Here is a 27,215-nt window from a genome sequence, read left to right on the forward strand (position 1 = left end):
CAAATACCGTTTTGTGGGTGGACAGATGCACTCCAGGAAGGGGAAGAGCAAGACCCACTCCTGGGATATTCACACAGATTACACCCTATCACTCAGGGAAGGACAACTTAGGCCCTTCAGATATGGCTAGACTCCATCAGCCCCAGGCAGCACAGTCACTGGTCAGAGATGATGGAGTTGTAGTCCAGCAACATATTCTGGAGGGCAACAGCTCCCTGTTCCTCCTGTACCTTCTGTGCTATCACTTGGGATGGTATGTTCTATGCCTTGGTTTTTTTAAAAAACAAAACCATACCCCCCCCAAAAAACCCTTGTGCTAAGACTTGAAATACTACAAGCTGACCTGCATAATTTTGCAAACCTACCTGATTCTACCTAACTTATTTGAACTTTGCTATAATGGGGAAGGGCCAGGGTGCTGTAGGCCCCCACCTCACTGGAAACTTAAGTTTGCAATTCCCCAGGCTTCCAAGACTACAGCATCCGTTGTTCACATGTTTTCAAGCAAACTAAGAAACCTACTTGATTGCTTTTCTCTCTCTTTTAAAAACAGACTATTTTTCTGGGAGGCCAAATTCAGTGGCTTTTATTTGTGTCTGTGGGACTGTACAAGCACACACTACCATGGGGGAAATTGGTCTTGTTTAAAGTAGGGCTCTTTGTTACTCCTGTTCTTTCCACCCATTAAACACCTCCCCCAGCCTGAGCAGTGCACAAGTTAAAGAACGTTAAGACTTCAGATGTGTTCACTAATGGGAAATAACTGATTAGTGCAGCAAGGGATCTAAGCAGAAGCAAGTACAGGTCCTTGTGCAACTGCATGCTGTGCACAATAATGGCCAACAGGCTACTGGTTCATTCACCTAAAAGGGTGAGAATGACAACTCACACATAGCAGGGTGTGCCTACCAGCTGTATTGAGGCTGAAATTTTACACCCTAACAATTTTGTGCCCACGGCAATTGCCCCTGTGCCTCCCCCCACACTACACCACTTGCTCCACCACTGAGTAGGCTTGAGGTTGCAGCCAGCCAATCAACCTTGCATTTCCAGGCGCAAATAGGGTTAATTTATTAAACCACTACCTTTCTGCAACAGCTTTCAGTTTGTTGCTTGTGGGAGAACCAGGTTTTGCCCAAGGAAGGATGCCCGCCCCCAATGCACTGGTCATCTTAGGCTATTCTTGGAAATATGCATGACTGTTTGGGGGTAGGGATTTCTCACCAAGAGAGACCCAAGCCTCAGGTTGTGTTTCTGCAAACAGGTCACACTGCAGAAGGAAGACCACAAGCAACACCACTACTGGAGCCCTGGAGAAATCAAACTCCCACAAGCTTTAATGAAGAAGTCAGGATCACAAGTCTGTGCCCCAGGTGGCATACAACATATGGATAGTCTCCCTCTCTCCTCCCCCCGCCCACTTGCCAAGGAAGGCTCCAGGACTACAAAAGTCACACGGAAACACACAAAAGGCACAGCAAGAACACACAGAATTCATTCCTCAGCTGGTGGGAGGGGAGTAGAGAAGGCAGCTAGTTAGAGAGCACCCACATAACTCCTTTGCTATGGGTCTGCAGGCTTTTGGACTTGGCAGTGTCGCCACCAAGGAAGGGTTTTAGGGAGACATCAGATGCAGAAAGGCTGGCTTACCATATTTTGACGTAACCTATGTTACTGTGCAAAGAGATGGGGAGAATAAGACCAAAGTCTAACAATACCTAACTGCACCACTGAGATTTGGGGGCGAGGAGGAGGAGGAAAAGGAAGATGACAGCAGCCCAGACATTTCTGATATTTTGAACCACTATGAGTTTGTGCCAATTGCTATTAATTGTTTTATGGGTTACCTTATTGTGCTTTTTGATTATACGTACTAATGTTTGTCCCATTTTAATGCTACTATTATGGTGAGCCACTTTGAGCTCCACAATGCTCTTAGAAAAGTGGAAAATACAAAGATCAAATCAAAAATAAATATCAACTCAAACTTTAAAAAATCTCCCATCCTGCCAGCAGACCTGCCAGTGGTTTGGAAATGTTGTTGCTAAGCAGATTCCCAAGGAAACCTAAAATGGCTGCTGACACTGATCGGTTCTGATTGAGATTACTCTCCTCGCAATGACGCAGTGCTCAACTCCTGAGTCCCAGTAGCAGCCAGTCACTTAAATGATAGGGGAAGGAACCCCATTTCTGCTATTGGGAGATTCTGAGAGCAGAGGTTGCTATAGCGGTCTGCAAGTATCAGGCTGGATTACAAACAGCAACCATAGATCCCAGGGAAGTACTGAAGCTCAGTGGCAGAACACCTGATTTGAATGCAGAAGGCCCCAGATTCCATCTCCAGTTTAAAGAACCAGGTCAGTAGCGATGGAGAAGACCTCTGCCCAGGACCCTGTAGAGTCACTGCCAGTCAAGAGTAGACAATACTCATCTAGATGGACATATTGGCCCAATATGCACAATAATGCTTTAAGTATGCTTTAAATGCATCACACCGCTTCTCGCTCCCATAAGAATTCTGGCAAGTGTAGTTTGTTAAGGGAGCTGAGAGTTGTTAGGAGACCCCCTATTCCCCTCACAGAACTACAATTCCCAGAGTTCCCTGGGAAGAGGGGTTGATCGTTAAACCACTATGGGAACTGTATCGTCAGAGGAAGCCATGACCATTTACACTGGTATGACGGTGCTTCAAATCTATGGTGCAGATAGCACTTAAGCATACCCAGGATTGCAGCCCAAACGATCCGCTTCCACCTATGAATAAGCTTGTGGTGGCGGCTTACAAATGATGGCTAATTAGGCTATCAATTTATTGTGCACCTCCTTGGGTATTCCACAGCAAGGCATAAGATTTGAAGGTGCAAAAGGGCGCATGGGAAGAACTCTCCAAGAATCAGGATGTTACACCCAGCTAATTACCTGGAGGCACTTATTTTTGTATTTGGTTTTTTTTAATGTGTAAAGTTTTTTTAATGTTTAGGATAATATTTTGTTTTCTTGTTATTATGCTTCTTTAAATGTGGATCAGCATTGTAATTGTGTCTGATTCTCATTTGTACTGCTTGATAGTTTGTAAGGTTCTACTTGATTATTTAAGGCAGGTTACAAAACTGCTAAGAGATTATTTCCTTTGCAAATGTGAAGCGGTATAGGAATTATTTAAATAAATACATAAATAAATAAAAACTTTAAAGCCCCTCTTAGTATGTGCAAGGAAATAAGGCTCATGAGCCCACTGTTAATGTAATCAAGTTCCCATAAGTGTAAAAACATGGAGTTGCATCCAACCAAGTTACACTCAAAGAAGACCCATTAAAGCCAATGGAGCTACGTTAGTCATGCTCATAAATGTTAATAGGACTACTCTGAGTAGGAATACCACCAACTACAACCCACGATTTATTCTTTCCTGGTGTGTACTTTTTAAAGCCACTTTTTAAAGCTTTTCTTGGGGTGGGGAGGAGAAAAGAACTAAAAGCAACAGGGCATAATAATACCACATTTTAACTAAGGACGTCAAAGTTTTTGCTTTCCCCCCCTCTGAGAGCAGCTATTTCTCAATTGAACAGCTACAAAAAACAAGGGGGGAAAAGGAAAGGGAAAAGAGATGGAAAGCCAGCTGGGAATAGAATCCAGTAGTCGCCATGGTGACTCCACAGCTTCACATTTTCGATCCTTTACTTTCTCAGCCACACCACAGGGAAGCCATAGGACCAGCACAGGGAGAAGAGGCCTTAATTCTGAGCAGGATGTACTGGGACACCCCCACAAAATACACTTGCCACGTGAGAGCTCCTTAAAGTTTCGCCACTAGAGGAATAAACTAATCCCAGGGTGGGCAGATTTCAGGCTGATTTACTTACTTACTTACTTCCTTACTTACTTATTTACTTAGATCCCTAAGGTCCAACCTGAGGGGCAAAATGTTATCATACATACCATGCATTTAAAGCACAATACCTACCCACCCCAGCCAAAGTGTAGTTAAATATGCTGGGAATTATAGTTCTGTGAGGGGGTAAACTACAGTTCCCAGAATTCAGGGGGGGGGGAATGTGCTTTAAATGTGTGGTGTGTACCCAGCCTAAGAATTAACAGGATGCCTCTGAGCAGATGTGATCAGTACCAGAAGTGATCTCACAATTTCCTTCACAGAAAAAAATCCACTTCTGGTTGGTTCCCACCCCACCCCCAAATTTCAGCAATGCTTTTTTATTTTATTTATTTTAATTTTTTTTTGAAGGGAGGAGAGCTTTTAAGGTGTTGCTGTTGTTAAGACAATGGGAATCAAAAACCCTTGGTGGCCTACTACAATTCACCTATAGATCTACCAGTCTGCACGCTTCTGAACACATGGGCAACAGTTAGCAGGGGAAACTCACTAGGGCAATGGGAACTTTTCCCTAGTTTTTTTTTTGTGTGTGTGTGTTGCTGGGGCGGTGGCAGGGCAGGGGTGGGGGGTGGGGGAAGAGGAGGAGTTTCATAGGGGCCTCAGTGGATGATAGTGGTAACTGGTTCCTGTTAAGAATGGGGCTGCTTGCACACTATACAAGCACATTCAAAGCACATCTTCTTCCTCAAAGAATTCTGGGTCCTGCAGTTTACCACTCACAGAGCTACCATTCACAGCAACCTCACAAACCAACCACAGCACTCAGAATTATTTGAGTGGGGAGGCACTTCAAATGTGCTTTAAATCAGTGGCATACCTTGGGGTCTCAAATTTCAGCCGTGCCCTGTGAGGTGCCAAAATGTGGTGCCCCCACGCCTCTCACACACCAGTCTAAATAATCTTGCACTGCCCCCCAAGGCTCTGCACCCAGTTCCACTGAACCGAACTGGTCACACTCCTCTAAATTTAAGGTATACCATGCAAGCAGCCTGGTAGGTACAGCAGGTAGAGCCAGGGACAGGTGGAGCAAACCGATTCTAGTTTTGTTGCAACCCTCCTCCCTGCTCATTTCTACAAGGTGATACTGAGACTAAGGAGGAGGCTGACAGTCTCAGGGTACTCCCTGGACCGCTTGTTAAGTACAAAGACAGGCAGGTGGAGCCAGGCTGAGGGCACACCGAGGCCGGTGGGGCAGTGCCCCATTTGCACTCACAGACCAGCCTCCACTGGTGGGAGAGGGAAGGATTTGACCACAGTCCCTGCAACCTATATTCTCTGTAGCAATTTCCCCAACCTCCCGCACTAGGCATTCATTTTAAAAAACCTCAAGAAGTACCTGCACACTACATAATTAACGTGATGCGTTGTTTTGAGCCTAAGGAAAAGGGCTGGAGGAGTTAGAATTTGCACACACAGATGAAAGTGGAGCTGCTGTTTGGTCGTTTTTATCTCCTGACCCAATTTCCCCCTCCCGTCTCCCCATCTCTCTTTTCTTATTGGCTATGCTAGCAAGCAAGTAGATCCTACGCCACTCAGTGTGCAGTTTCTGTGTCCCCCGGTTTCTCCGCCAGTTGGTAGAAAAACCTTTGAGATTCAGCTGCTCTCTCATGGCAAATGTAACATGTGGTCATGCTCTCAGTCAAAAAAATAAGGGGGAGGAGCAGAGGAGGGAGAGAGACAGACTCTGGTCAGCTCTGAATAGCTCATCTCCACTGCTCATCCCTGCCCTAGGGAAGGCCCATAGTTTCAAAAGCAAACACGAGCTGGTTGTTTGCACATTCCGGTTACACACACAATCAATCAGAAAGTTAACAGTATTCAGTTCAAAGCAGTCCCTGTTCTCCATCCATCCCTCTGCTGAATGCAGGAAAAGGGAAAGGCATGAGGGAAGCAGGATCCCCAGAGACAGTTTTATGCCTTCAGCAGAAGCCAGGGATTTCAAGGTAGCTTTCTCTGAAGACATGCTACGTTTCTATGTGCAAGGAGCAACAATCAAACACGCAAGCTCCTCGCGGCAGGCTAATGTTCTATGGTCCAGGAAAATCAAGATCATTTGATGCTGCTGAATGCATAAAAACAGGCCCATAATAGCCTTTCTTGGCTCTGAGGAAAGAGCCCCACGAAGGGAGTGGGTCTAAGAGAAGGTTCGTAGGTTTTCCTGGTTCCAGAGACAGCCCATTACTTCCCACTGTTCTTTCACACACAGCTACACCTACTGCTGGTTGTCCTCTCTGACGACAGGCAGCGTGCAAGGGAGATACAAAAAAAAGGGGGGTGGGGAGATGGCAATTGGGGACATGACGTTAGAGACAATATCAAAGCACAATGCCCCTTTAAACACGCCCAATACACACATTTCTGGTAGAGAGTCACTGATACGCCAAATAAATAGAAGGTTCCCCTTGGGTAGCATTAGTGCTCTGGTTAACGGGGTCTGGAGAGGAATGGACATAAGAGAGCTATGGCAAAATTATAAGCTTTAGTTTGGAGCCAAGGACAGGGGTACAGTTAAGAACAGAGAAACAGCATGGACCAAGTTAAGAGAGAATAAGGTGTTAAGAGATTTGTACTTTATGCTCCAGATTAAGATGGGGGTTACCCCCAGAAGCGCAGAGCTTCTGTTCCCTTTAAAGAACTCTGAATTTTCAGCAAGGGCAGTCCTCCTCATAAATGCACCACTATTTTTTTTTGTCAGGAGGGGAGATGCACCTGCCTTTCAGAGAGTTCTGAAAAATGACAGGAGCAATGGGTTCATCCAAACTACCTTTTGTGCCGTGTTACTAGGCATGGTTCTGGGCTTTACAGCCCCATGTCTGAATGTTTGCTTGTTTGTTTGTCCCAATGCTTTCCCTGAGAAAACCTGCATTTCAACACTGAATAGCTCGGTTTTCTGCAAATTGCCATCTGCTCTGATTCAGCTGTAAAACGTGGGTTTTCTTGGGAAAAGCGACGGGGGGGGGGGGACCCACCAGGACACAAAGCTTTAAAGCACAGGCCTGTGCCTGGAAAGTATGGGGCAAAATATAGCCTGAATGAGCCCAATGTTCTATTGGGAATAGAATCAAGCTAGGGCTAAGCAATTTGTTACACAAACAGAAATAAGAGAGTGAGAGGGATGCTGCAAACAAAAAACAGAAGCGATCACTGTCTGGTTGACATCCCAGCCACCCCCAATAGTGGCAGCTTTCCCCAGTGCTGGAATGCCAAACAAACCCCTCTCTCAAGGTGCCTGAACAATTACGATTTAGGGCAGGAATCAGCATGAGCAAACGCACCCACCGTCAAAATTTGGGGATCACGCATGGCTGCAATCATCAAGGAAGTTAAGCCCTCAATAGCAAGGCTTCTGGAGTGATTTTGCCAGACTGGCTTTGGAAGGGAGCCAGCTGCCCAAGGATGTTTTAAAAGCTGGAAAGGAACATTGGCAGGCTTTGGCTCGCACAGCTTTTTTTATTATTTAAAAAGCTGCAAATACAGTCCAAGGCTTTGGGCAAAGGGATACAACTGTCTTATCTTGCCTCAAATATTTCCTCCATGGCCCCCAATAATGTGTTCCTAGCTGGCCCACTGTTTAAACTGGGCCTTGACTGAGAAGAGATCCAACACTGGGGCAAAAAGATTTAACTAAGACCCAGCCAAGTTTGCTGAGGGAAGTTTGAGCACCCTTTCCTACACAGAGGTATTTTTCTTTACATATATCCAACTTCAAGGCTGAAGACAGCGGCTGTGTACACACCATACATTTAAAGCACACTGCTTACCCCAAAGAATCCTGGAGACTGTAGTTTACCCCTCACTGAGGTGCACTTCCCAGCACCCCTAACAAACTACAGTTTGCAGGATTATTGGGGAGGGGGGGAGAGTCATGTGCTTTAAGAGTATAGTGTGTGTGTGCAGTCATTGCTGCCCTCCAAGGCAAAGACCAAAATGGTACCACCACCCTCATTCCATGTTCAGAAGCCAACTGGACTTTTGACTGAAGTCAACACTGGTGACTTGTCCTGCAGGCTAGCTGGGCGTGCAGGCCAGGCTGTGTTGCAGACACAGCTCTGGCCTCTCAACCCCTCGTCATCACCCACTGCCAGCCCCCAAGAACTTGCCACCTGAGGCAGTCACTTCACTCCATAACAGGCCCTGCCCAACTGGCTTCCTAGCACACACAACTGAAGCAAAAGATGATGCTCATGCCATAATCCACACATGACTATGTCAGTGGAGTACCTGTGTAGGAGAAAGCATCATTGTGTGAAGCAGGCTTAAAGACATCTTTTGATCCCACACTCTCCTGTGAGAGGTGGGTGGGAGGAAAGAAAGAAAGAAAGAAAGAAAGAAAGAAAGAAAGAAAGAAAGAAAGAAAGAAAGAGAATCAAGGACAGATTGAGAGGAGGAGAACCCAGCTGGTGATTCTCTGAAAGGATCTGTCGGAGACAGAGATGGCAGCAGAAGATACAGATGAGAAACCCAGAAATATTGTTGGGCGCATGCGAGGAGGAGTCCCTCACAGAACATTTGAAATTTCCTTTAACGCTGACCAAAGGTTACACACAGCAGGGATGTAGAGCTATTTGGCTAGGATTTTGTTCACCACCTGCCGACAAAAGTATAACCCACTTTGAGCAGGGCAAACCACAAGTTATAGCTTTCGCAATTTAGCAAAGTATGCTCAAACTGGCCTCTCGTTATATGGATAAAACATCAGTCCCAAAGATGTACTCTCACCTGGGGTTGGTTTGCCACAGACAACACTTTCACTCTCTCCCCCTCCAGCTATTTGCCCTCTGAAAGTGCTGCTTATAGTAAACAGCACCAACTTCACAGGGAAATATCAGCTTGTGAGAAGGTGTTGCTAGGAAATAGCACAAGGCCCCATTCTGGTGTGAGGCCTTGATGTGGATTAGGAGAGTTCTAGATTGGAGGGCTATTACTATATTTATTTCCTTTATTTTTATTGTAGAATTTAATTTTCTCTGTGTGTTTTGTTTTTTTTGTAATTGGTTTTTATACCAATTTTTGAAGCCTGCCCTTCCTCCCAAAGGAGCCCAGCTCAAGCACACTTTTCAAAAAGTGTTGTACCTCCACTGACGGAGGCAGCATGCCTCCGATTGCCAGCGGCTGGTAAGCGCAAGTGGGGAGGGCTCTGTTGCGCTCAGGCCCTGTTTGCAGACTTCTTTGAGGCTTCTGGTTGGCCACAGTGAGAACAGAATGCTGGACTAGATGGGCCACTGGTGTAATCCAGCAGAGCTATTCTTATGTTCAGAGAGAAACCGTTCCCTGCTGCAGACAGTTGGCTTTCATGAATTGGAGGACAATGAAAATAGCAACCCAGGGGAATGAGAAAGATAATAAAAACAGGGACCCTAGGTGTGTGAAAGTAGCCACTGATGTCACACACACATCAGTGTTTTAAAGCATGTTCACACATTACACTGAACACAAGTACAAGCTGTTTCTACACAGGCACATGTGTTTGCGTAAAACAGCTCAGCTACTGCGTACATAGACTGTACACTCGTTGAATGTTACATGTGAATAACTGTACAAGTGTGCAGCTGAACTATTTGTGTTCACAGGTATGGTGACATTGAATGTAACATGTGAACACCCCTACCTGCTGCCACTTTGGAACATCTAAAGAGAGCCGTAATCACAACACAGCCACAATGAATGTGAGAAAGATTTTAAAATAATAATTAAAATTTCAAAGCTTTGCTTTGCTACCCTTCTTAAAGATCCAGAGTACTCGTTTAAAGTGAGTCACAGTTTTGCGGCCAGGGGATAGAGGGAGAGAAAGCAGAACAAAGGAGGAAGACGGCAGAGAAACCCAGAACTGCAGACAGCCAGTCATGGGGTTGGATATGAGAAGACTGCAAATATCTGTGTTGAGGAAATAAATGAGCCTTCACCAAAAGTTATGTGGTGTGAGTAGGCTGGACCAGCCCCTTCCTCAGCACAAAGAGTACTGAGCTCAGTGGCATGTCAAACTGCCAGTCCTTGAACACAGTCAGTAGCATGTATGTGAGAATTGCACAGCGGCAACGAAGGGAAAAACTGGCTGCAAGGACACAGGAATAATGCGAAGGTGGGGAAGAGGAGAGGAAGGTTGTCAAGCATAAGATCCCTCTATTTCTGTGTTTAGAGGGATATAAGAGCTGATCTGCCGTGCTTTATCCCCCTAAAACGCACAGAAGACAAACTGGGGGTGGGGTGGAGAAATGAAGACAGCAGGAGAGCTGAAACTCACAGCCTGAACAGCCATTTTGAAAACACACGGTAAGTTATTGTGTGATACAAGATGGCCGACCATCATGAAGGCAGGCTTTGCATCCCACTGGTCTTCATGTGTGAGTAGTCAGTTCCAGTAACTTTCCCACTAACACCACCACATTGTCTTATTTTTTTATGAAAATAGTTTCTTAACTGCCCTGGGCCACATCCACACCATAATTTAAAACACCAGTATACCACTTTTACAGTCATGGCTCCTCCATGTCTCAAAGCATCCTGGGAACGGTCATTTGTTAAAGGTGCTTAGAGGTAGGAGCTCTAATTTCCTAAGTTCCCTAACAAGAGCGGTTGACAGTAAAACCACTCAAAAATTGAGTTCTGTTAGTTCCTAGCAACTCTTAGCACCCTTAATAAACTACACTTCCCAGGATTCTTTGGGGGGAGCCATGACAAAAGAGCACTTTAAATGTAAGGTGTTGATGTGACCCTGGTCTAAGCTATTATAGCTTGGGCACCAAATGAAAAACAACAAAAGGCCCTGAGGCATCTTAAAGACCATCAAACATATTAGGGCAGGCGCTTTTGTGCACCAAGCTCATGCCATAATAAAGCTGCCAGTCTTTGAAGACGCCACAGACTAAACAAAGCAATTGCTTTGGAAACTACCCCAAAATGAAGATCAGAATGTTCTTACGGACAGACCATCAACCTCTCTGCTTCTCAGAGGACAGCACATTCCCCGCCCCCCCCCAAACAAACCCTGCTCCCAGCTGCTTATAGGGAACTTACAGTGTCTGATAGGTGCTGTCCTTTGCCTTGAGGAATTTCACCACGAAAAATACAACGGCTTGGAGGCTGAGCACCAGGATGATTCCCCCGATGAAGCTGGCAGAGTCAAATCCTGGCGGGTGGAACTCCGGGGAGTCAGTTAGCGGAAAGCTGGCCGTTGTACCTAGGGGGAGACAGAGCAAGGGGGTTGTGAAGGTACTTGGCAAAAAGGGAAAAGGCTGTAGCTCAATGTGGGAAGAGTATATGCTTCGTATGCAGAAGACACCCCTGCACAAAAATACTAGAGAGCCACTGCCAATCAGTGAAGACAATGCTGGTTTGACTTGCATGTTCTTAAAAGAGTTTACAACTGAGAGATGATATTCTTTACTTTCCTACCAGTCCATTAACTAATTATTACTGGCCCCTCCAGATTGAGTGGGGGATTTTTTGGGGGGGGAGGGGGAAGCGTGTATTTTGTATTGAATCGCTTATACAATAATATTTAAGCATTTATAGGCTGCACGTTTCATAAAAATGCTACAAGGCTGTATACAATACACAAAATGACAACAAGATTTTGTTTTCATATACAGGTTCCAAAGATGGAGTAATGATTAGTTCCGTCATAAAAAAAACCCCAGCTAACAACTTATTCAAAAATCCAGCCACCTCTGAGCAGTCCCACATGTGCTTCTATGTACCAACTACACAGCAGCCCCTCCATCACAGTGAAGATGGACCTGTGTGCACAATGGAGAGCAGTCCCGGAGTAAGGTATCAGTACTGTACTAACTTTAAAGAGAGCTCTAAAGTTTGAGCTGACGAAGACCTGTATGGAGGCTTGGCCACAGACCATATAACACCTCTGCTCAGAGATCTGTGCTAGTTGTTGATTTGCCAAGCTCAAGGTATTACTATTACTATCTGGAGGCAGTTGGAGGATGGATGGCGGCTAATGGATTAAGGCTGAATCCTGACAAGAAATAAGTACTTGGGGGGGGCAGGAGGCTGGCAGGTATGGGGGACTCCCTGGTCCTGAATGGAGTAACTGTGCCCCTGAAGGACCAGGTGTGCAGCCTGGGAGTCATTTTGGACTCACAGCTGTCCATGGAGGTGCAGGTTAATTCTGTATCCAAGGTGGCTGTCTACCAGCTCCATCTGGTATGCCAGCTGAGACTCTACCTGCCTGCGCACTGTCTTGCCAGAGTGGTACGTACTCTTGGTTATCTCCAGAATTTCCTGCAGCATACAGGGGGTACCTGTAAGTCCCCTGCAAGTCCCCTGCAAGTCTTATGATTATCTGTCGCACAGAAATTCCAACAGCCTCTGCAGCCTAAATTTCCTGCCAAAACCTCCCTGATGATGAAAGAGATTAGGTGGCTGAGGCGGGCAGTGTCTGAAATGGCACCTCCTGCCCAACCTTACCCCTCACTTTACAAGATGTAAGGATCAAAAAGCATCATTTTGTTGCAAGCGTCTTCTTTTTTTGTCTTCCACCATGCCACGCTAGTCAGCTCATGTACAGGTCCTATTGCAAAGGCGTAGCTGCTAGAACTTAAACCTTCGTTCCATGGACTGTGCATTCACTACCCATGTTTTGCATCTCCATCACAAAAGCAGCCACGCAATGCTGCAGCATTGCTACTGAAGGGGTGCACTTTGCAAGGAATCAGAGGAAGCAGTTAAACACAGTGTGGGCAAGACTGGTGTGGAAGCCGAAAAACAGGAGCCTTTGCTCACGCAGAGATAAATGAGCGCATACAACTTCCCGTCGGGAGCCTGCGCTGGATCAATAATTCACAAGGATTCAGGATAGAGTTACTCACTTTAATTAGCCCAAAGCTCTTCAATTCTTGCTCTTCTTTTCGGCAGGAAGATTCATTCTCTCTGAGAACACATACATCCATCTCTCCTTCACTTCTTTATTAGCTAGCTTTTCCCTTTCCGTTCCTTTGGCCTGCCTTGTTAAGCTTTCTCATCCAAACCAGCGACGGTGTACAGCAAGAGTTGCCAGGCCTCTTGGCAATAGCAAAAGGATCTGTTTTATTTTATTTTATTAAAGCCCCTTAATTTTCACCTGAAATAGTGGTGGGAAGTCTTGCTCTCTTCTAAACTGCTGCTAAAAGCACAGTCATTTTTCAAAGGTGAGGTCTGAATGACCCTCCGTGTAGGATTGGGAACATGTTGTGGGCTTGTAGGTGGTAAGATTTGGAGTTAAATTCTAAGCAGAATCTGAACTGAATCACAACAACAACAACAACAACAACAACAACAATTTATTATTTATACCCCGCCCATCTGGCTGGGCTTCCCCAGCCACACTGGGCGGCTTCCAACAAAGTATTAAAATACAATAATTAATCAAATATTAAAAGCTTCCCTAAACAGGGCTGCCTTCAGATGTCTTCTAAAAGTCCAAATTGTTGGAGAAGCACATATTGCCCTGGATACAATCACACTGAGACTCTGGGTTTAGGAAAACAAGAAAGCTAACATTTATTATTGGAAATAGATGTTTGATAGGAAAGATCCTAGTTCTACTTAGGTAAGGTGACGATGCAGTCAGCCATGTTTGCTCTCACGTCTCAAGGTAAGCTTTGGTCCTGTTCCCTGAGTGACAAGTGTTTACCACAACAGAAGGGCTTGCTAAGGAAAACAGTGCCTGGAGCACATACGACCACCAAGAAGCCACTCTGCATTCTCCACTTGGAGATGCTCTAGCACTAGCTCACCAACATTCAAACCCTCCCCTTCTCCAATGCGCAAAAGATAAGGGGACTCACACTTACCAAGTGTGATGATCTCATGCTCCTTAGTGGCTGGCTTTGGAGGCTCTTTGGTGGTTGGCTGTGGAGGTTGCTTGGTGGTTGTTTCGGATGCTAAGAAAAGAACCATCATTAGCAGGGGGGTGGGGGGGAGGTCAACCCACACCTCTTTCCTACAAGAAAATTTCCCTACCACACATTGCATTATCCAAGCAGATCATCACATTAGAGAAGCACACTCAGGGTTATGCACACTCGGTGACAAGAAAAGCCACACTACATTTATATAAAGTAGAATAATTAGAGCAAACTAATAAAAAAGTAGTCATTCAAATACCTGAAGGGAAGAAGACAAAGATTTGTTATCTACTGCCCCACAGGACAGACCTAGATCTTAATGGAAACCATCTTGCCTGTGTCAAGATACAAACGGCTCCCAATGTCTGCACTTTCTGGAAACTACTGAACATGGTAGGACAAGCTTTCATAGCTGGATAAATGGATATTTGCCATGAGCGAATATTTTGTATTGTTTCAGTTTTGTTTTAAATGCATCTGCTTTTTGTGATTTAACTATTTATTTATTTAGTGCTGTTTTTATTTAGACAGCTGCAGAACATGAATAAATAGACATAAACAGCTGTTAACATGAATAGCTAGGAATGAACCCTTATGTACCTTATAGCAAGAAATTCCATAAAGATGCCTGATAAGATGTCAGTAAGGGCAGCCTGTATTGGATCAGATGGGCAAATGGTTTGAAGAGGACTCCTCCAGCTGGTCATGTGAAAGTGTCCTATATGTCAGAGATAAAGAACCTGTGGCCCTCCAGACCAGGGAGTCTCCCCCACCCCCAGCTACTTTTCTGATCCTTCAGGGAGGAAGTGCCACCCCACCCAGAACAGGACGTCTCCCTAGTTCTTTCTTGCTTCTGTATCAAGTGTCAGAAGCAAGAAAAATGTTTGAGGAGGTCCTGGTGACCAGGTTCCAGAATGAACAGGCAGAGGCAAATGTCCTGAGGCAGATGATGAGGCCTAATGGACAGCATGGTGATCAGTGGTTGGGCCGAAAAGCATTACCTTCACACCTGGAAGTGACATTGTAAAAGTGACACTTCTCCTTGGCCGGCTCTCCCTTCACAACACAGGTACCGGAACCTGAGGATAGAAACCAAGTCACATTGAAAATCCTGCATGTCTCCCTCTCCCCCAAACACACATTTCCCCCACTGTTTTATACAGGGCTACACAACCAGAAACAAAGTGAAAGACAAGCCCTATTCTGGGGTTGGCATCACGTGACTGGCATCATGTGCCACGTCTGCCGTCTCCTCTCCCACCCCTGAATGTTGGGTGAAGGTCTGGAGAGTGGAGTCACACACAGATCGCTAGCCAACGAGATGTCCTCCAGATGTTGCTGAACTACAACTCCCATCATCCCTGAACACTGACCATGCTGGCTGGGGCTGATGGGAGTTGCAGTCCAACAACGCTTGGAAGCTGCCATGTTGGCTACCCTCCATGGTCACACCCACATCGTATGGCTTCCTCCAAAGAATCCTGGGAACTGCAGCTTGTTACAGGTCCTGGCCACAGAGACCTACAATTCTAAGCACTCTTAACATAACTCCAGGACTATTAAATTGGTCTAAGAATGCTTCAAATGCATGGTGCAGATGGGACCTTAGGCTCCGGGTGCGATTTAGAATCCTGCTCAGGTCATCTGATCTACCCCCTCCCCAATGAGTGTGGAAGACGGGGCTGATGCAGATGCAAGAGACGGTGTGGGGAGCTAAGTAGGCATCACCCTGCTGCCCTCCTCACCACACAATTGTGACGGTAAGAGGGAAGCATACCTGGAAAGGGATGCTGCAGTCAACAGGAAACATGATTTAACACAGGAGTGAGTGAGTGAGTGAGTGAGTGAGTAAGTAAGTAAGTAACAACAACAACAACATCGTGCCCATCTGACTGGATTGCTTCAGCCACTCTGGGCGGCTTCCAACAAATATAAAAGTATGATAAAACATCAAACATTAAAACTTCCCTATACAGGGATACACAGTTGTATTAACTAGTAGCACCTTAGAGACGAACTAAGTTTGCTATTGGTATAAGCTTTCGTGTGCATGCACACTTCTTCAGATACATGAAAGCTCATACCAATAACAAACTTAGTTCGTCTCTAAGGTGCAACTGGAAGGAATTATTTTATTTTGTTTCGACTACGGCAAACCAACACAGCTACCTACCTGTAAATTGTATTAACTAGATAGTGAAGAATGTGGAGTGGGGAATAAGCACCAGAGGAAATCTTGACAACCCAAACCTTTCCTGAAAGACGGATCCACTCTAGAGTTTTCTGGGTGGGAGATGCAGCTGCTACCCAAGACTCCTTCACCTGAGATCAGGGGTGGGGAACCTTTGGCCCTCCAGACAGGGGCGAAGGAAGGCTAACCGGCCCCCAGAGCAGGGTGTCGGGAGCGGCGCAAACAACCCAGCTGCATATGTGCTTGCGGCGTACGTGTGACACATGCGTGCCGCCGCTACGTACTGCGCATGTGTGTGCGCCATACGTAGCATGCACAGTAGTGGCACTGTGCATGCGCCGTGGGGCGGTTTGCCGACAGTGCTGCTCGAGCACCATATGGACAGCGGTGGGATCCCTCCGTCGCTGCTGCAGTCACAAGCGTAGGATCCTCGGCTCACGACGGCTGCGCGATTTTGGCTGCTTGCGCTGCTGCGGCCAGGGCGGCGGGGCGAGCCCCCCGCAGGGTGCCTTCTTGTCACCCCCCTTAGAGATGGCACCCAGGGGGCACTGCCCCCCCCACCATTGGCTATACTTCCTGGGACTGTTTGAGCTACAAGGACCAAAGGTCTGACTCAGAAGGCAGCTTCTTGTATTGGGAAGCAGCCGTAGCTCAATGGCTGAGCATCTGTTCTGCATGCAGAAGGCCCCGGGATTCTTTCCTTAGCACCTCAGTCTGGGAAAGAGCACAGGCTGAGATCCTAGAGAACAGCTGCCAGTCAGTGTGGACAATGTTGAGGTGGATGGACCAATGGTCTGACTGTGTATAAGGCAGGTTCCTACGTTCCTAACCAAATCTCTTCCATCTTTCGCCTTGCCCTTCTTCCACCTGCTGTAGCAAGTAGGGCTCCAGGTAGTCTGCACACCTGATGAAGTGGACAAAAGGGCCAGGTAGCAGCAAGGAAATGGGCAAGACACCACCCCATTCCTTCTCCGTACAAAGATAAGCACTTCGGCAGGAGCTTCCAGGACAACGTTGTGAGATGGGAGTTTGCTTCTGAACCAGCAGAGAGCAGAAGGCTGTATCTTTGTGGCTCCCATCTATCTATCCCCCTGGGGATGGCAGTCATGGCAACAAATGAAGTACACAAACCGACACAGATGCAGAGCTTGAGGCGATTCCACTCAGAGGGGTAGCCACAAACTCCCAGCAAAATGGAAGGAGGGATTTCCAAGTATCAGCCAGGGCATAGACCTTAAAGTAGCAAGGTCCTTTGCCTTTTGCTTTCAAGCAAGACAAGCGGAAGGCAGAAGGCCATGTAAAGGATGCCGGATCAGGCCTAAGGCATCCTTTCCCTACTTGTGACTCCCAGTGACTTTTATTCAGAGGCATATTGCCTCTTGCACATCCAGCAAGTCAGGGACTGAGTGGTCCTTGGAGAAGGTGGCAACTGATGAAGCACAAGGCATATGCGCCAGAGATTCTGGCACCTCCAGTGAGAAGGGGCCGGTGGCCCCATTGGAGAGCCAGAACCAGCCAGAGAAGACAGTAAAGGGCTGGATGCACCATTTTGTGGCTTCCTCACATCTTGGTAATTTGTAAGGTGGGGTGGCCCTTGCAGACTGCTCAGAGGAACAAAGGGAAGCGGTCAGGCTATTTCTCTATCTAGTCCAGTATTGTCTATCCAAGTCTCAGAAGAGGGTCTTTCCCATCATCTGGTTGGTGCCGAATCCTTTTAACAAAAGATGGTAGGGATTGAACCTTGAGACCTTCTGCATACAAGGCCTGGTCCTAGGCTATGGTCTGAAGGTCCACAAAGCCACCAGCTAAGCAGGTTAGGGTCTGGTCAGTGCCTGGATGGGTGACCACCTGGAAATTACATTGTCTTGGTTTCAGTGATGCATGAGATGTACATATTTAGGGTTCTCCCAGACATGTCTGGGAATCGCTCTGCAAAATGGCGTCCAGGTGGATTTTTGCTGAATTGGCAAAATGTCCTGGAAAACCCGGATGTATGGCAAGTTGGGCTAGTTTTTTTTACAAAAAACTTTAAAAATCAAAGAAAAGTCCCAAAACAATTTGGGGGGCACTCAACAACTTCAATTTTCACTTTTGGAGACGTACACAGCATCTCCGCTCCATGTATGAAGAGACGTTCAGGTGCTGGAAGAGCTTGACGCAGCTCCTGCTCCTCCCTGATGACCTCCCCCCATCCTCTCTAGCTCTCCAACTGCCTGCCCCTTACTCCCAAACCAGTTCTTCTCTTCCTGAGACCCTGGAGAGCTGCTGCCAGTCAAAGTAGACAATATTGAGCTGAAGAAGTAACCACAGCGCAATGGCAGAGCACATGCATCATCCACTGAAAAGAGGTGGCAGGTGATGGTAAGTCAGAGCAGACAATACTGAGCTAGGTGAGCAAATCATTGGACCTGGCAGCATTATGTAGCATGCACACCATGACAGAATTCTTCGACCATCTGGGGGAGAAGAGGGAAGCCATTACAAAAACTCAAAGCACTGGGAGGATAAGGCAGGGAAATGGAATTACTTTAGGCAAATATGTTCCACTTTGCAGAGAACATGTAGAATTGGGCCATTCTTTGTAAGGTATATGAACTGAGTTTTTGGCAAGCATTCCCCCCCCCCCGCCGCAGCTTACCTGGCTTCTCCTCAGACTCTCGGCAGTGCATCCACATGCAGTTCGTGATGTTCAGAGTAGCATCTCCTTCAATGCACTTGTCACATGACTCCAATTCTTTGCATTCTCCTGCAAAACAGCAAAAAAGGAACAGGCTGAGTTTTTAGGCAAGTATGAATCCTGCATTGCCACTTTGGAGCAGGCTGCAAGAGAAAACAAAAAACAGGAAGTGGAGCACTATGTGGTCTGGGGTTGTATTGATACCCAACGGCCTGTTGATTTCTGGAGTCTTTGCCCCACATTTTGCCTGTGGTCCTGTATGCTACAGCCCCCACTAGTAGTAAAACTGTAAAGACACACACACACAGAGACACACACACACAAATATACGCAAGCCTAGATATAACAAAGGCTTCAGAGATGGAATCCTCTGGTATCTGATACTCACTGTGCTATACTGCCTCTGAACATGGAAGTTTTATTTAGATATCATGGTTTGATTTGATTTCATGTCAGTGGTACCTCTTGTTATGTACTTAATTCGTTCCGGAGGTCCGTTCTTAACCTGAAACCGTTCTTAATCTGAGGTACCACTTTAGCTAATGGGGCCTCCCACTACCGCTGCGCCACCGCCGCACAATTTCTGTTCTCATCCTGAGGTAAAGTTCTTAACCCGAGGTACTACTTCAGGGTTAGCAGAGTCTGTAACCTGAAGTGTTTGTAACCTGAGGTGTTTGTAACCCAAGGTACCACTGTATTCATAAAATGCATATGTCACTTAATGGGAAAAATAATAATAATATCTATTAACTGAGGCCCAAACCATCAGCCCACCAGGCACCAATTGCTGTTTGGTCAGCAGCCATTCCAGCCAGCCATGAGAAAAACAATCACATAATTTGGAACTTTAGCGCTTGAATTTTTGCTTACTTTCCCCCTTTAGTATCCGGTCTATCCGACTGTGAGCCCCCAGGCTGGCAGGGACTGCTGTAGTCTGGAAAACATCTGTGCCATGTTTCTAAAATGCTAGGTGCTGTACAAATCACCACCAACGCCATCAGTTTTGTTATCAAGACACTGTGAATTCTATTATCATCTATAAATACAGAAATATTTTTAAAGCTGCTGTCTATTACAGCTGTGGCAACATGCTAGAAGAGTACCCAGCTATCTGGAGGAGATTGCACTGAATGTACCGTACCCAGAAGAGCTGCCTGCATGCACAACACATGCGGAATGAGCTCTCACCAAACTCGCCTGTTTTATGTATCGATGCTGACCTGCCAGTGGCGGAACTGCCAAGAGTCTCTGCATGCTGGAGCACAGATAAGGCTGCAGCGCATGGAAGCTTATTCAACTTTTATTAAACCCATAAATGTTGGATTACATTTCTGCCGCTGTACTCCATGCTCAATAAGTCAGCTGGCCTTGGGGAGACGAAGGCTTTCGGTTGAACACGAGAAGATCAGAAACTGTCGGTGACCTGACTCCCCTTACATCAGGAGTAGGGAGCCATTTCCAGACCAAGGGCCCCATTCCCTCCTGGGGCAGACTCTCAGGGGCCACATGCAAGTGTTGGGTGGAGCCAAAGGCAAAAGGGGGTGGAGCAATGGATGCACACACCCCTCTCTACCCTCCCTCCAGGCAAGCAAGAGGTGTTAGCAGAGTTCAAGGGCACATTCCAGACAAGCAAAAGCACTCAAAGAGGCTGGGAAGCAGGGCCAGTGAGGAGCATGGCCTGGGACAGTTCCAAGGGCCGGACAGAGTGGTGTGTAAAGGTAAAGGGAAAACCTGACCATTAGGTCCAGTCGTGGCCGACTCTGGGGTTGCGGCGCTCATCTCGCTTTATTGGTTGAGGGAGCCGGTGTACAGCTTCCGGGTCATGTGGCCAGCATGACTAAGCCGCTTCTGGCGAACCACAGCAGCGCATGGAAACACCGGTTACCTTCCCGCCGGAGCGTTACCTATTTATCTACTTGCACTTTGACATGCTTTCGAACTGCTAGGTGGGCAGGAGCAGGGACTGAGCAACGGGAGCTCACCCTGTCGCGGGGATTCGAACTGCCGACCTTCTGATTGGCAAGTCCTAGGCTCTGTGGTTTAACCCACAGCGCCACCCGCGTCCCTTAGAGTGGTGTGTAGGGCCACCCAAAAGCTGGCAACCTCTATTGCAAAAAAGAAGAAGAAAAGGATTCAAAACACTTCAAAGTGTGGCAACTTCACATCATTGAAAACTAGATGGGTCTCTAATACAATTTGCAAACTTTTGAAACGTTATCTGCTTCACACAGGCTAAGTTATATAGACCTGCTTTTATTTTATCTATTGATTTATTACTACACCAATATCTCAACTTTCCTCCAGGGAGCTGACAGTGCCAGGCATAGTTCTTTCCCAGTACTTTGTATCTTAGTGGGTTGTTTTTGTTTTGATTATGCATTTTGTGTTTTTATATTGTGATTTTATGTTGTAACTGCCCTGAGACCTTTGAGTATAGGGCAGTATACAAATTTTAACAACAACAACAATCCTCACAGGCTAGGCTAAGAGAGGGGAAGCCAAAAAAGTGCCCTCCAGATATTGTTGGACTCCCAGCTCACATCAGTCTCCGACAGCATAACCAACGGGGAGAGATGATGGGAACTGTTGTCCAACAACGTTTAGATGACATCACGTTGGCTACCCCAACATGCTGCCTAATACCGAGTGAGACCATTGGTCCATCTAGCCCAGTATTGGCTAAACTGAGTGGTAGAAGCTCTCCAGGATTTCAGACTGGGGACATTCTCTGCCCCACCTAAGATGCCAGGGGTCCAACCTGGGACTTTCTGCAAACACTGCAGATGCTCTACCACTGAGTGGCAGCCCTCATGACTGTCTCAAGATCACTCGGTGAGCTTTGTAGCTAAGAGGGGATTTAAACCCTGATCTGCCAAGTGCAAGACTCTTAACTGCTAAACCACACTGTCTCTCTTTTTTGACAGCTGTTTCCTTTAAGTTGACCATGATAAGCAGCAGCAGTGAATTATGGGGCAAAGCAGTTATACAGCCAAGAGCAAACTATTTCTATTACCCTTCCTTAAAAGGGCCCACTTGTCATATTTAAAACAATTTTGAAAAAGTTTCCAAGCAAGAAACTTTACACACACACACAGCCACAAATGCAGCTTAGCTGCAAGAGGAACTATGATCCCAGCTACGTCAATGTAACCTTCCCTTCCAAGCGTGGCCAAAAGTTCCTGTAGCCTTTGGTGAAACCCAATATGACTTCGCATCAAGCATGACCGAATCTAATTAAAGCCCACACAACACCTCTCCATTTCAGCTTAGGGCTGGCACAATCTGCAGGCTCAGGCTTTTAATATCTGCTTCCAAACCCTTGTCGGTCTTCCACTCTGTACCCATTTTTAATTATAATCCTAAATTATATTTTTTGACCACCCTTCAACCCAGGTTCTCATACAAAGAATCCTGCGAAAAGCAACACGTAAACAATGAAATCGCTTTTAAGATAACCAACTCATAGTTCAGTTACAAACACTTCATTTATTTCATTTATATCCCACCTTCTCTCCAAAGAACTCAAGGTGGCATACGTGGTTCTCCCCTTGCTATCAGAGTTACAGATTTCTTGCTTAACTTCTAGCCTCATTGGTCCTAACAATGGCTTCCTTTAGTTAAAACTTGCAACTCCTATACTAGAATAGATGGGGGATGATGGGAAAGAATGAATGGTTAAACTCCCCCACCCACATTCCTTCCATCTACCATGACATACATTAATCCTAAATCCTATTACTGCACCATGGAATGCCATCTCTTTATGGCAGCCCCCTCCCTCGCCCCACATCCAGTTGCTGACACTCAATTTTTCAAAAAGAAAAAATGAGCTAGAAAAAAAAACGTGAGTCACAGCTTATTAATAGCAAATCCGTAGCTTTGTTTTATGAAATCTACCTAGAGAATTCTTTTCACTCCCCCATCAGAGATTATGCTTCAGCATGCCAATAGAACGAGATTCAAAAGAGGATTTATACTGGCAAGTTTCTCTCCCGGTCATAAAAATATGCTATGATAATTTTACATACGAAAGGAAGCAAGGTTTGGAACTAGTTTGGGCAAGGCAATAAAAGAGGTCAGTTTCTGAGGATGCTGCATTTTTGTTAGGGCCCTCCAGTTGTTGTTGGATTCTTACTCCCATCATTCCCAACCACCTTGCAGACGGGGGCTGACGGGAGTTGGAGTTTGACAACTAGGGCACAGGTCCTTGTTCTAATCAAACCTCAGATGCCTGAGGGTTTGGTTTTTTAGCCATATGTTAAAGAGCGTTTTACCAGGACCTGGGAGACCAGGGCCAAAATCCCCACTTAGCCATGAAGCTCACTGGGTGATTTGGGACCAGCCATTGCCTCTCAGCCTAACAGCTTTAAAAAGGGGGTGAGATAAATTCAGGGACACGGGTGGTGCTGTGGGTTAAACCACCAGAGCCTAGGACTTGCCGATCTGAAGGTTGGCGGTTCGAATCTTGCAACAGGGTGAGCTCCCGTTGCTCCTGCCAACCTAGCAGTTCGAAAGCACGTCAAAGTGCAAGTAGATAAATAGGTACCGCTCCGGCGGGAAGGTAAACGGCATTTCCATGCTCTGCTCTGGTTCGCCAGAAGCGGCTTAGTCATGCTGGCCACATGATCCGGAAGCTGTATGCCGGCTCCCTCGGCTAATAAAATGAGATGAGCGCCGCAACCCCAGAGTCGGCCACGACTGGACCTAATGGTCAGGGGTGCCTTTAAGATAAATTCACTGGAGATTAAGACCACTGGTCACCACGGCTGTATGAAATCTCTACCACCTGAGGTTCCATCTCTCTAAATACCAGTTGCCAGGGAACAACACAGCCTTTGTGTGTTCTCCTCTCCAAGTCCCTGCTGCCTTTCTTCTCTGTTTGATGAATAGTTTTGTTGATATGTGGAAATTTGCACATCAACCACACAGCAACCCCAGTTAGGTGAAGGATATTCTGGGCATAGGGTTAAATATGAGAGAATGTATTGCTGATCCTTGAATGCAACCACATTTCATTTCTTTGTTTATTACATTTATATCCCACCTTCCCTCCAAGGGGCTCAAGATGCTGTATGTAGCTCTCTTCCCCCTCCCCATTTAATCCCCACAACAAGCCTACAGTGTGAGGCGGAGACTGGACGACTGGCCCAAGGCCACCCTGTGACAGCTTCATGACAGAGTGGGGATTTGAACCCTGATCTCCCAGGTCCTAGGGGAAAACTCTAACCACTATACCACACTGCCTCTCAGTGATGCCCAAATGAGCTCTTTCTCTGAGCTGAAAATGTGGCAGTACTGTGTGAGCAGGAGGGGTCTGAAGAGGTCTAACTGCGTTGCCCCCAACCCTCCAAATATCCTTTAACAAATCACACTGGTATCTAAGAAATCTGCCAATCAGCCTGCTCCCACAGGGCTTACTTCCGAGTCGGCACACACAGGACAGGAAGGAATTCGGAACTGGGAGGCAACGGTAAGCAGGTGACACCCACTCACTTGGAGCTGACTTGTCAACAAGCAATGGATAGGAGTCCAAGTCAGCGTGAGTCTTTTCTGCTCATGCGAACACACAAGTTAACCAATTACCTTTCCACGGTGGAAAAGTTCAAAGGCTGATGGGGCCTATTGCCATGGATACGGGATTCTGACTACAGAGCTTTGCCTAGCAGTGAGGGACTGGTACTGTAGCCAATCAGGAAGCGGGACTTTGCTCTCCAGATTTCTGGCAGGTTTCGACAAGTCGAGTTATTTTTATCGTGGCAAAAGGAAAGATGCTCACAAATCAAACGCTTTACTTTACTCCTCCGAATCCTGGCATGCTTTATCAGACAGCAAGGAGCATGGGATGGGTGGAGTGTGTGTGTGTGTGTGTGTGTGTGTGTGTGTGTGTGTGTGTAGAGAGCACCGGCTGTTTCAAAATCTCTCTCAATCTGTTTCAGCCACACTACAGATGGGGCCTCAAACAGTAACCCCCAGAATAAGCAAATCACTGTGAGGGAAAGCGTTAACAAAAGTTATTCCCACTTTCCCATCTGCAGGACCGTGGGCAGTTATGGGCATCCACGAGGCTGCAATTCCGTGCAGGCACTTGGAAGCAAACCCCATTCAAATCAGAGTGAGGTAAAACGGGCATCAGAGAGAGCTGCAGGACTTCTTTGCAAGCATGGGGGAAGGGCCATAGCTCAGTGGAAGAACATCTGCCTTGCATGCAGAAGGTCCCAAGTTCAATCCCTGGCATCTCCAGGTAGGGCTAGGGATGTCCCCTTCCTGAAACTCTGAAGTCACTGCTCAGTAGACAAAACCGAGCTAAACGAACCAATGGTCTCACTTGCTATAAGAGGACAGGGCCCTTGTACCTTTGAAAGGTGTGCAGAAGAATTTTGGTTAGGGCAGCTTCTCATCACCCTGCAGGGCAAACTGCCCGCACGCCAAAATTTCCTCTTCTTGCACAGCTGGTAAAAAAGAGAAAACCATGCAAGAACCCCAGCACCTTCCTTGGTCGCCTGGTCTTTGCACCTCTTGCAAAACTTTCAGCAAACGTCACCATTCATCTATAGAGTTGGATGACACCCTGTGCTATCCACAGATTGCCTCCAAGCCATTTTCAGAAAGAGCAAAGACCAAAGGAATGCAAGAGTCTACAGAATGTGCTTTTTGGCTCCAGTTAAGGTGAGTTGCACCTTCCAATTTCCCATGATGATCACTCTCAAGGTAGCCAAGGTAGTGCCCTCCATCCGTTGTTGGGAACGACAACTCCTATCAGCCACCTCCACCCCCACAATGTGGCTAATAGCAAGAAATGATGGGAATTTTATTTATTTGGAATGCACCATGTTGACTGCCCCGGATCCTTGCTGTGCACTGCCCTGAGATCTGCAGGCGAAAGGTAGTATACAAATTTAATAAATAATAGTAATAATAATGATGCTGAGACACCTCCAAGATATTCAGTGGTGCCCACTGGGACAGGTAAGCCAGAAGGCACAGAGAACAGCAGCAGGTGGCACCAAAGCCATTGAGAAGTCTTTCTCACACCCTCCTCCCTCCTGAGTTTACAAGGCCAACACAGAGTGCCACCCCCATGGAATGGTTGTAAGGAAGAAGGCAGGCAGGGAGGCTGGCTGAAGGGAGAATATGTTGATGGGGCAGTGCCTCACTGACCCTAATGGACTAGCCTCCACCAAAGAGACAGTGACTTGCGCCCTACCATCAATGAAAACTCACATCATCACGGCTCCATTGGGACAACTGGAATAATCCCACAATTGTTTCCTCCCACTACCAGAAACTCAAAGAGGCCTATCACTAACTGGGCATTGAAACAGCTTTTATGGGGCAGGCAGGTCAGCGTTGGCTCCAGTCCTTCGGACATGATTCCTTCAAGGGGGCTACCTCTTCCTCTTTGCCGCTACTGCTGCTGCTGCCACCCACGCCCTTGCTCTCCTCTCCCTCTCTGCTTCCAAAGGAGAGGGTGAGGCAAGCAGAACCTGGTACTCCTTTCCTTTGTCCCTGCTGCCACTACCTCACTTGGAGAGGGAAAGAGGTAACACAGAGAGGTTGTTGCACTCCCAACTCACACCAGCATATAGCCAAGGGCCAGGTAGGCAAGAGATGGAGTCCCAACAACATTTGGATGGATGGTCAAACATGCCCCATCCCTGCAAGGAGTTCACTTGCAGAATCACCTTACCCCATGTATGCCCACTGCAATCTGTGAAACTGCTACTCTTACAGGTGCCATACTCCTTCTGCACTTGTGAGAAGTTGACTTTTTAGCATTGCATCACCGACATATTGGGACTCCCTGCCTATTGACATCAGGCAGGTACCTTTGCTGGCGTCTTTTCAGTACTTGCTTGTGTTTGTTCAGGCAAGCCTATCCAGATATCTAGGGTGGTGACATGTGTTTTAATCTATTTTTGCTTGATTCAAATCGGCTTTGGAATGTCCTTAAATACATGTTTTGATCATCTTGATGTTTTTAATTTATTTTTGCAAACCGCTTGGAGGTTTTATTACAGTCAAGCAGCGTGTAAATGTTGCGAAGTAAATAAAATTTATTAAGGGGAACACGGTTAGGGGGCTCTGGGAGTTAGCAGTGGGTGGCTGCAAGGGGCATGGGAGATGCTCAAAGAAGTCGATCCCTGATGCTGATTGACCATACATGCATGTTTGCAGCTGAAAGTTAAAATAGCCCTCTGCTGTGCTAGTCTCTCCTATGCAGCTACTTACAAAACCAAGGAGGGAGAAGGAAACTTGTGAGTCGGCAGCGAGACAAGGGTCTCAGCAGTGTCACAGATCTCCACTCAATTAAATGCCGGCTCACAGCAGAGCCTTGCTTTCTGCATGGAACATTCAGATACCCTGAGAGAACAAGTGACTAGATGCATTATTAAGGGAGAACCAGTTCTGGCAGTTTTAATACCTGCATAGAAGGGGGACATCCAGGGAGTGCAATTTTTCACCTGAGTTGCGCTTGGGTCATTAGCTACCTGCACTTGCCACAATCTCCTGCAGTTCCCCACAGGAGTTGGGCTCTTGGCTCAGAAACCCGACTACATTAGTTCAGGCACTGACAACCTCAAGGCTGAATTACCACAATGTGTTCTGTGTGGGGCT

At 46.7% G+C, this 27,215-nt stretch overlaps 1 protein-coding gene across 2 annotated transcripts in view; it reads right to left on the reverse strand.

Annotated features, from left to right (window-relative positions):
• The window catches only part of CD164L2 (CD164 molecule like 2), a 34,868-nt gene that overhangs the window by 2,715 nt on the left and 4,938 nt on the right, over positions 1 to 27,215 (reverse strand). Inside the window, exons 2-6 of one of the 2 annotated variants that reach the window (XM_053398624.1) lie at positions 18,561 to 18,668; positions 14,733 to 14,810; positions 13,678 to 13,767; positions 10,907 to 11,069; positions 5,827 to 6,123 (exon numbers count right to left, since the gene is read on the reverse strand). In XM_053398624.1, coding sequence (XP_053254599.1) covers positions 6,105 to 6,123; positions 10,907 to 11,069; positions 13,678 to 13,767; positions 14,733 to 14,810; positions 18,561 to 18,668 — 458 coding nt within the window. In that variant the 3' untranslated portion in view covers positions 5,827 to 6,104. Of the gene's footprint in view, positions 1 to 5,826; positions 6,124 to 10,906; positions 11,070 to 13,677; positions 13,768 to 14,732; positions 14,811 to 18,560; positions 18,669 to 27,215 lie in introns of those variants that run through there. The other variant, XM_053398625.1, reaches the window with a different exon arrangement.

The sequence above is a fragment of the Podarcis raffonei genome, chromosome 8 (assembly GCF_027172205.1).
Source record: "Podarcis raffonei isolate rPodRaf1 chromosome 8, rPodRaf1.pri, whole genome shotgun sequence".
NCBI classification, from domain to species: domain Eukaryota; kingdom Metazoa; phylum Chordata; class Lepidosauria; order Squamata; family Lacertidae; genus Podarcis; species Podarcis raffonei.